Source organism: Rhinoraja longicauda, chromosome 7 (assembly GCF_053455715.1).
Source record: "Rhinoraja longicauda isolate Sanriku21f chromosome 7, sRhiLon1.1, whole genome shotgun sequence".
Lineage (NCBI taxonomy): Eukaryota > Metazoa > Chordata > Chondrichthyes > Rajiformes > Arhynchobatidae > Rhinoraja > Rhinoraja longicauda.
Window position 1 is genome coordinate 10,695,330 of NC_135959.1, and position 10,570 is coordinate 10,705,899.

Genomic DNA, 10,570 nt, shown 5'->3' on the forward strand with positions numbered 1-10,570 from the left:
CGATTATACACGTATTGTTCTGTATTTTCTCCCCTCCCCCCCACCCCCCCCCCCCACCACCCCACCCCCCAGTTCAAAAGAAGGAAAAAGAAAAAGCAGAAGAAAGAAAGAAAAAGAAAAACCTGGAGTCCCGAGGGAGTCACTTCCGAGTAATTTCTTTTTAACTTCTTGTTAGGTATCAAAGCAATCCTGAATTTAACTACTTCCTATTCTTAATCCTAGCTTTGCCATGAATGGGTTCCACACCTTCAAAAAGAAGTCATATCCATTTCTCAGATTATACGTTACTTTTTCTAATGGGATACAACTCCGCATTTCTGCATGCCATCTTTCAAATCTTATTTCATTTTGTTCTTTCCATGTGACCGCAACACATTTTTTTGCTACTGCTAATGATATTTTGAGAAATCTTTCCTGATGTTTATCCAAACTTAGCTTTGGTATTATTCCTTTTGTATCTCCTAGCAAAAACAACCTTGAATCCATTGGTATGATCTTATTCATCAATTGATCTAAAAACTTTTTTAGGTCTTGCCAAAAAGGAATTACCTTTTGACATGCCCATGTAGAGTGTATAAAAGTGCCCACGTCTTGGTTGCATCTAAAACACCTTTCAGATGAGTTTGGTTTAAATTTATTTAATTTTTCCGGGGTTAAATATAGTTGCTGCAAAAAATTATACTGTACTAAGCTGTATCTCACATTAATAGTATTTTTCATACTATCTAAACACAGTCTTTCCCAACTTGGTTCATCAATAATAATATTAAGATCTGTTTCCCATCTTTGTCTTGCTTTATGAATTCCTATCTTTGGACTAGATATCTGTAGTAGTTTATACATTGATGATATAAATTTTTTCATTCCCTTGCCCTGAATCAAGGATTCGATTCCTTTAATCTGAAATAGAGACATTGAATTACCTAACTTTTCCCTTAAAAAAGATTGTAATTGATAATAGAAAAAAATACTATTCCCTGGAATTTGATATTTATTTCTCAATTGCGAAAATGTCAAAAAGATATTCCCTTCATAGCAGTCTCCCATATTTTTAATACCCTTCTGTTCCCAGAGTTGTAGTATTTGATTATTCCAAGCAAACGGCAATAATCCATTTTTTACTAATGGAGTTTTAGCTGTTAAGAAAAATCTTTTATCCTTAACTTTAACTGTTTTCAACAATGTATTAATTAAATGTTTTAGCAAAGGTGACTCTTTATCCTTAACTAATAGCTTCGCTTCCCATTTATATATAAATTCTTCTGGACAAGATTCTTTTATTTTATCCATTTCAATTTTAACCCATGCTGTTTTTCCACCCTCTTGATAAAAGGATGAAATAAAACTCATTTGTGCTGCCAGATAGTAATTTAAAAAATTTGGTAATTGCAATCCACCTAATTCAAATTTCCATGTTAATTTTTCCAGAGACACTCTTGGCATTTTACCTTTCCAAAGAAAATTCCTCACAGTTTTGTTCAATTCTTGAAAAAAATTATTTGGCAAAGGTATAGGCAGTGTTGAAAATAAATACTGTATCCTCGGAAAAATATTCATCTTAATACAATTCACTCTCCCTATCAATGTAATTGGAAGATTCGTCCATTTCTTCAGGTCCTCATCTATTCTTTTTATTAGTGGTTTATAATTTAATTTATACAAATTATTTAACTTATTATCTACATTAACTCCTAAAAACTTAATGCCTTCTTTTTGCCATTTAAACTGACTTTCTCTTTTACATTGATCATAATTGCCTTCAACAAGAGGCATTATTTCAGTTTTATCTTTATTAATTTTATATCCTGATACTTTCCCATATTCCAGTCTGAAATATAATTTTCTTAAGGATTCCAATGGTCTAGTAAGACAATTTAAGACATCATCAGCAAATAAAGTAATTTTGTGATCTTCCTGATTAACTTTAAATCCTTTAATATCTAAATCTGCTCTTATTAGCTCTGCCAGAGGTTCAATGGCCAATACAAATAAAGCCGGTGACAAGGGACATCCCTGTCTACGAGATCTTTCCAAATTAAATGATTGAGAAGATTGGCCATTTGTCACCACTTTGGCTTTAGGTTGTTTATAAAGAGCTTTTACCCAGTTAATAAAACCATTTCCTAATCGGTACTTCTCTAATAATTTAAATAAAAAATCCCATTCTAACCTGTCAAACGCCTTTTCAGCATCTAAAGCAACTGCTACGCTCAATTCCTTTCTTTTCTGTGCTAAATGTAAAATACTTATAAATCTTGCTACATTATCAGATATTTTCCTTTTTTTGACAAATCCAGTTTGGTCCTCTTTAACCAGCTTCGGTAAATATTCTGCCAATCTCCTTGCTAAAAGTTTAGCAACTATTTTATAATCTGCATTCAACAATGATATTGGTCTATAAGAAGATGCATTTAAAGGGTCTTTCCCTTTTTTTTAATTACAGTTATAATTGCCAATGAGAAGGAGTCTGGTAATGTAGAAGTTTTTTCCGCTTGATGTATCACTTCCATAAATAGTGGTAACAACAAATCTTTAAATTTTTTATAGAACTCAGGCGGAAAACCATCTTCCCCTGGAGATTTATTACTTGGTAAAGAATATAATACTTCCTCCACCTCTCTCAAAGTAAAGGAGGCATTTAGTCCCATCTGCTCCTCATTAGAGATTGTTGGTAATTGTATCTTGGATAAAAAATTATTTATCTTAATTTCATCCTTTTCAGATTCAGAATGGTACAGATTAGTGTAGAATTGCTTAAATACCTCATTGATTTCTCTAGGTTTATAAGTAATAATGTTCTGATCTGTTCTAATTGAATTTATTGTTCTTGATATTTGTTCTTCTTTCAGTTGCCATGCCAATACCTTGTGCGCTCTTTCTCCTAATTCATAATATCTTTGGTTAGTTCGTAATATTAGTTTTTCTGTTCTGTGAGTATGTAAAGTATTGTATTGAAATTTTTTATTTGCAAGTTGTGTTTTTTTTGTATCTGAAGAAGTTTTCTGTAAGTCTTTTTCTAATACGGTGATTTCTTTTTCTAATCTTTCAGATTCCTTCCTATAGTCTTTCTTTATCTTAGATGAGTAGCTTATAATTTGGCCTCTCAAATAAGCCTTCATTGCATCCCATACAATAAATTTATCATCCACTGAATTTAAATTTGTCTCCAAATATAATTCAATTTGTCCTCGAATAAAATCACAGAAGTCTTGTCTTTTCAATAGTAAAGAGTTGAGTCTCCATCTATACACTGACTGTTCTTTATCTGGCATCGTAATTTTCATTAATAATGGTGAGTGATCCGATAACAATCTAGCCTTGTAATCTATTTGTATTATTCTACCGCTTAATTGAGCTGAAATCAAAAATAGATCTATTCTAGAATATGTATCATGTCTATTGGAATAAAAAGAGTAATCTCTTTCCTTGGGGTGGCTTTTCCTCCAAACATCTATTAAATTTAAACTTTCCATTAAATTCAAGGTTGTCTTCGCTGCTCTTGTCCTTGTCGTTGTCCTTGATGATCTATCCATTACTGGATTTAAACAAAAATTGAAATCTCCCCCTATCAATATATTTTCATGTGCTTCCGCTAGATTTAGAAAAGTATCCTGCACAAACTTCTTATCATCTGTATTTGGTGCATATATATTCATTAAAGTCCACAATTCTGAGAAAATTTGACAATGTACAATTATAAATCTACCTACTGGGTCACTTACAATATTTTGTATCTTAATTGGTAGCGTTTTCTTAAATAGGATAGCAACCCCTCTTGCTTTTGAGTTAAAAGAAGATGCGACCATACTTCCTACCCAATCTCTCTTTAACTTTTGATGCTCTTTTTCCGTTAGATGTGTTTCTTGCAAGAAAGCTATATCTACTTCCAATTTTTTCATCTGTGTTAAAATTCTCTTCCTTTTTATCGGTCCATTTAACCCATTCACATTATAGCTTAAAAAATTTAATGTGTTATCCATTCATTCCTTTTTTTTTTGTTTCCTTACCTTGATACCTCTTCCGGTATTTACATTGTGCCGTATTTCAGTGTGCTCCCCTCCATAGTCCAGGTATAAAAACAGAAAAGAAATAAGAAAGATAGAGAAATAGACCCTCCCTCTAATGTTGTTAATAAATAGATTAGCAACATTACCCCCCTCTATTATACGAGGTGTGGTCCGCACCACACTTGTGCCCATGATTATGGTGGAGCATCCACATTCTCCAACCCCCCCGATATATCAAGTACTTCTAAAAATTAACAATCCTTAATACAGTTAATCCCCTCTATAGTATACAGATATTATTAATAATCAATCATTCATGAATCTTCTTAAGCATTTCTCGATGGCAATTCTTCCGCATACTCTTCTGCTTTGACAAAGTCTTTAAAAAATTTATTTTCTCCAGTGTTGATCATAATCTTCAAAGTAGCCGGATGCAGTAAAATGAACCTATAGCCTTTCTTCCATAGAATATTTTTTGCCTTATTAAATTCTTTTTTTCTGCTCAACAAGGCATTACTGATGTCTGGGTAAAAGATTATTTTAGTACCTTCATGTTCTATTGGTTTTCCCTCTCTTATATTATTCCCGACTGTTTTGAAAACCAATTCTCGATCTTGGTATCTTAAAAATTTAATCAACACAGATCTTGGCTTTTGATTAACCGAGGGTTTCGGTCTTAGAGCCCTATGTGCTCTTTCTATTTCCATCAGACCTTGTTTATCTATTCCCAGAGTGGTCACTATCCAATCTTGAAAAAAGTTAATTGGGTCTTCCCCCTCCACTCCCTCTGGCAAACCGACAATTTTAACATTATTTCTCCTGCTATAGTTTTCCAAGGCATCCAACTTCTCCGCCGTCTTTTTGCTTTCAATTGCTTTCAATTTAATAAGTCACTGGAATGTGATTTGGTTTTCCTTTGTCTTGTTGATCTGTCTAAATAGGAATCTAAAGTACAATTTAAATCTCCTCCAATTACTAAATTATGTTGTGCTATTTCCGGAATGCAGTTAAATATTTTCTTAAAGAACAGTGGACTATCAAAGTTTGGTCCATATACATTAACAAAAATCATTTTTTGTGCATTTAATTCTCCTATTACAATAATGTATCTGCCATCCTTATCGGTTATAGTTGATGTATGTTTGAATAAAATACCTTTCCGAAATAATATTGCTACGCCTCTTGATTTATGTGTAAAAGAAGAATGATATGTTTTATCTATCCATTTAGCTTTCAGCCTATGCTCGGCATCTTTTTTTAAATGTGTTTCTTGGATGAAAATCACGTCCGCTTTAATTGCTTTTAAATGTGCTAATACTTTACCTCTCTTAATTGGCTCATTAATACCTTTAACGTTCCAACTGCAAAACGTTATTCCTTCATTCCCCATATTCATTTTTAAATCTTGCATTTTTTGTCTATGGGGGTCTGTAATAGAGCCAATGGTTCAGTTCGACAGACCCGACCCCGCACCCGAACTCTGAATAGACGAATTTTAAGATTCTTAAATGCCTCTCACGTATATATCTCCTTTGCTCCAATTTGTAACTCCGTTCAAACTGAAAATAATAATGATAGTTTGTAATAGAAAAAAAAAGAGAATAGATTAGAAAATTAGTATTGTGCACAAAGAAGGAAAAAACTACATCTAATGTTAGTGCAGTTAGTGCTAGCCATACTAGCATGGCTACCCATCTACCGACTTCCGTAGTTGATGTTTCGAACTTATCCAGCCCCTATATTTCTTGGAACTTGTGTTCCATAGCAATATTTTACACTCATTTCATTCCTGCCATCAAGAAGGTGCAGGAGCCTGAAAACTAACGTCCAGGTTCAGAAACAGCTTCTTTTCTACAGCCATCAGGCTATTAAATACTACAACCTCAAATCAGCTCTGAACTACAATAGACTATTATTATTATTATTATTATTAACAATGTACTATGTTTACATATTCTGTTGTGTTGCAGCAAGTAAGAATTTCATCATTCTCTCTTGGACATTTGACAATAAAATACTCTTGACTTGACTCTTGAGTCCAACCTGCCCATGACGACCAAAATGCCCCACGTAAGATAGTCCCTTGATTAGATAAATGGATACCTATTTAAAAGACTGACAAACTCCCATTTCTAGATTGTCTTTCATGATCAGAGAGTCAAAGTGCAGGCAAAAGCCCAGATTGACAACTTGGTCGGCATGGACAAAGGGGTGCTGTTTCTATGCTGTATACCTTCATGACCCAATGGCTCCCAATATTTACTAACATCCCTTTTGAATTATAAATATTAGTTCAGAAGAACGTCCTTACTTTTCTTCCAATGGCTTCTTTTATTTTCATCGAGAAGGCAAACAGGGCATTGATTTCTACTCCAAATTGCATTAATATGGATGTAAAACTTCAGTAAGTAAGGATTTCATTGTTCCAGGTCATACTGGTGCACATGACAAATAAACATTCTTGACTTGATATTCCATAAATATTACTATTTATCATAGTAGAGAATGCCAACACGTTGCGCTAAATCCGAGACGGCAAGAAATTACAGAGAGTTGTAGATTTCACCCAGATCAAACTTCCCACCATTGATTCTTAAGGATAGCGGAGTCAGGGGGTATAGCGAGAAGGCAGGAACGGGGTACTGATTGAGAATGATCAGCCATGATCACATTGAATGATGGTGCTGGCTCGAAGGGCCGAATGGCCTCCTCCTGCACCTATTGTCTATTGACTCCATCTGCACTTCATGCTGCCCAAGAAAAGAAGCCAACATAATCAAGTTCTTGTGCCACCCTGGTCATTCCTTCTTCTCTCCACACCCATCCGGTGGAAGGTACAGAAGTTTGAAAGCACAAATTGCCAGACTGTGGAGCAGCTTCTTCCCCTTTGCTATCAGGCTTCCGAATGGTCCTTCCATATGCTAGATCACCTCTGTCCCACTGAGCACAATGGACAGTGTCTATGGAACTGATGCGCTACAGTGCTGAGAACTATATTCTGCACTCTGTCTCTTCCCCTTTGCTACATCTATTGTACTTGAGTTTGACTTGTATGGGATTATCTGATCCATTTGGATTGCGTGCAAAAAGAAAGCTTTTCACTGTACCTCACTACAGGTGATAATAATAAACCTAAACTTATTTTTCAAAGATAGAATAACTCTCTTCATATCTAACAATATTGGAAGAGGCTGAAATGATGTTCCACTTTCCAACATAACTGGCCCATGAGATTAAATTCATTTCTGTTTCTTATATATTGTAAAGGAAACAGAAGGCATCTCATGTGCAGCTGGTTTGAGCAGTTGATTTTTCGACCCCTACTACTACCTATTCTCTCCGCACAATGAGTAATGTTTGAAATTGAAGTAAAATCACTGATACTGTAAGAATGGTTTGAGCAGTTGATTTTCCGACCCCCTACTACTACCTATTCTCTCTGCACAATGAGTAATGTTTGAAATTGAAGTAAAATCACTGATACTGTAAGAAGCAGTGGTAAACAAGGAGTGACTCAAAGACAGAAGTTTGGAATATGCATTTTGCAGTTTCACTTTCTATTTTGTGAAACACAGTCACCGGGTTGAAAGTGAAACATCCAACAATGAACAGAAACAAGTTTAACAGCAGGAGCTTACTAGCCGGTGGATCTCGTCGGGTGAGGAGGTGAGCGCACTGGACCTTTGAAAATGTCTCCGAGTTTGGTCCCTGTCCTTCTCTACGTTCTCTCGGTAAGGGCGATAGACAACGGGCTTCGAGAGCCAAGGGGGGATGGCTTGACTGAGTGCAGAAAAGCTCAAACATTGACTGCTCTCGAGGTTGTGCCGGGAGGAGGCTGGGACAACTTGAGGAACCTCGACCGAGGTCGAGTGATGAACATCAGCTACTCTACGTGTAAAATCACCGAGGATGGACAATACTTCATCCCAGACCAAGTCTACGTGGTGCCCCAGAAGCAGACCAGCATGGACATCGTGTCGGAAATGATCACAAAATGGACGGACTACAAAAGCTCCACCAGTGCCTCAGTCAACGCTGAGGTGTCCTACCTCCCTATCCTGAATGCGAAGTTCTCTGCCAGTGTTCAGAGGGTCAAGGCTCGACAGGTGCAGGACAGCAGCGTGACCACTAGAATCCAGGTGAGGAACTTAATATACAAGGTCAAATCCGTACCCGATTTCCAGCTGGACCAAGGCTTCAAGCAGCAGCTGATCGAGATTGCCAATCACATTGAGAACAACCAGACTAAAGCTGCCAAATATTACGCCCAGTTGCTGGTTCTCAACTACGGGACCCACGTGTTGACGGGTATCGATGCCGGGACAAGCCTGGTGCAGGAGGACCAGATCAGATCCAACTTTGTGTCCGAAAGTTGGAGTCAAAAATCCAGCATCAAAGCGTCGGCAGGAGTCACCTTCTTCCACACGGTGAACGTGGGCCTGGGCAGCCAGGAGCAGAGTACCGACCAGTTCACCCGCCATTACGTGGGCAACAGGTCGCACTCGAGGATCGAGAGTCACGGCGGCGTGCCTTTTTACCCCGGAATCACCCTGAAGAAATGGCAACAGGAGATCTCCAACCAGCTGGTGGCCATCGACAGGAGCGGGCGGCCCCTCAACTTCTTCATCCACCCACTCAACGTGCCCGAGCTGCCCGGGCCCACGGTTACCAAGCTCTCCCGGGCCGTCGAGAGCGCCATCGCTCTCTACTACCGCGTCAACACTCGCCCGGGCTGCGTCGACGTCAACTCGCACAACTTCAACTTCCAGGCCAACCTCGACGACGGCTCCTGCAAGGAGGACGGCACGAATTTCACCTTCGGTGGCGTTTACCAGGAGTGCACTCCGGTGTCGGGGCCCGACGCCCAGTCCATGTGTGCCAAGCTGGCCCAGAGCAACCCCCTGACCGGGGCCCACAGCTGTCCCACTGGATACACGGCCGTCCGCCTGCACTCGGGCTTCCAGGAGGAGGGTAGGAGCCATTACGAATGTGAAAGCCATTGCCACTCGTGTTGGCTGGTGCTGAGCTGTTGCGACAACGTATGCGGCGACGTCCACTACGTGAGCCAGGCCGGTTTTGAGGCCTACTGGTGCGCGGCGACGCCCGGCGTTGTCTTGCCCCAGAACTCGGGCTACCTCTTCGGTGGCCTGTACGACCGAATGTCCAGCAACCCGCTGACCCAAGGCCGCTCCTGCCCCGCGGCCTTCTACCCGCTGCGCCTCCTCCAGCACCTGCGGGTTTGCGTGAGCCAAGACTACGAGATGGGCTTCCGCTACTCGGTGCCCTTCGGCGGCTTCTTCAGCAGCTGCGAGGCGGGCAACGCGTCGGCAGCCCTGGCCCCAGGCCCAAGCGCCGACGGGCAGCAGGAGCCCAGTGCCTACTCCAAGCGGTGTCCCGCCGGCTACAGCCAGCACCTGGCTGCCATCAGCGATAGCTGCCAGGTCCTCTACTGCGTGAAGTCCGGCTCCTTCAATGACCTTAATCTTGTCCCCATCAACCTGCCGCCGTTCGCTCAGCTCCCTCTGCTCACCATGGGCTCCACAAACACGGTGGCGGTCATGTCCGAGTACCAGGAGCCTTGGGTGAAGGACACGGTCACCAACCAGTGGAAGGTGGTCCCCATCTCGGACGCCCGCCGCATATTTGGCGGGGAGAATCCCTCCAGAGTAGTTGGGGCGGCAGTTGGCATCTCCATTGCCGTCGTCCTGGCCCTGATTGGCATTATCTGCCTTGTCTTCTTCGTCAAGAAGCGACGGAGGCAGCGCGGATACAAAGGTCTGGCTGTGGAACATCAGGTGATATCCACAATCAGCTCTGAGGACAATACACTTTGCTCTCCTAATCCCCAAACAGATGCCTGAATCCCACTACCTCCTTGATCCACAACTGGAACAAGGACTGCAGAGCCTAATAGTCAATAGTCGTTTATTTGTCACATACACATAAATGTGTAGTGAAATGAAACATTACCCGCAGTTGAACAATAAGACCAATAAGAACTGTACTAAAACTGGTGCTACAAACTAAGAATAAATGTAGCCATGTCTAATACAACTGTAACATTGAGATATAAAAACAATAAAATATTAAAATCCAGTTGTGTGTTTTTGCTAAATAAAATTAAGTCCGATTCATTCACTTTATTTGTTAGCATTTTACGACAACTTACCATGTAAATACAGTGTCCATCACACGTCAAAGATGTGATGGATAAGGCAGTAAAAAATATTAACAAATTTAAATCTTTCCAAGGGTCAGAAGTTTAGAGCGGGTGTTCCAGGTCTTAGTGTGGTCTTGGAGGTGAAAGGAGGAAGTTTTACCCTTAAAATGTCAGTAAGAAGCAGAACAGATCAGTTCAGAAAATAAGCAAAACACATTTTACTCACAGAAGCTGCTTTTTAAAAAAAAAAAATTTTTTAAAATATTTTATTTAAGTTTTAACAGAACCCATACGTTATACATTTTACATTCCTTAGTAAACAATAGTCACTGACCTATAACTTCGATTATACACGTATTGTTCTGTATTTTCTCCCCTCCCCCCCACCACCCCACCCCCCAGT

At 39.6% G+C, this 10,570-nt stretch overlaps 1 protein-coding gene across 1 annotated transcript; it reads left to right on the plus strand.

The window, feature by feature from the left end:
• Positions 1–7,603: 7,603 nt before the first annotated feature.
• Positions 7,604–10,097, plus strand: LOC144595458 (macrophage-expressed gene 1 protein-like). The gene has a single exon (XM_078402968.1). The coding sequence runs from the start codon at positions 7,697–7,699 to the stop codon at positions 9,866–9,868; it is 2,172 nt and encodes a 723-aa protein (XP_078259094.1). The 5' UTR covers positions 7,604–7,696; the 3' UTR covers positions 9,869–10,097.
• Positions 10,098–10,570: the final 473 nt, after the last annotated feature.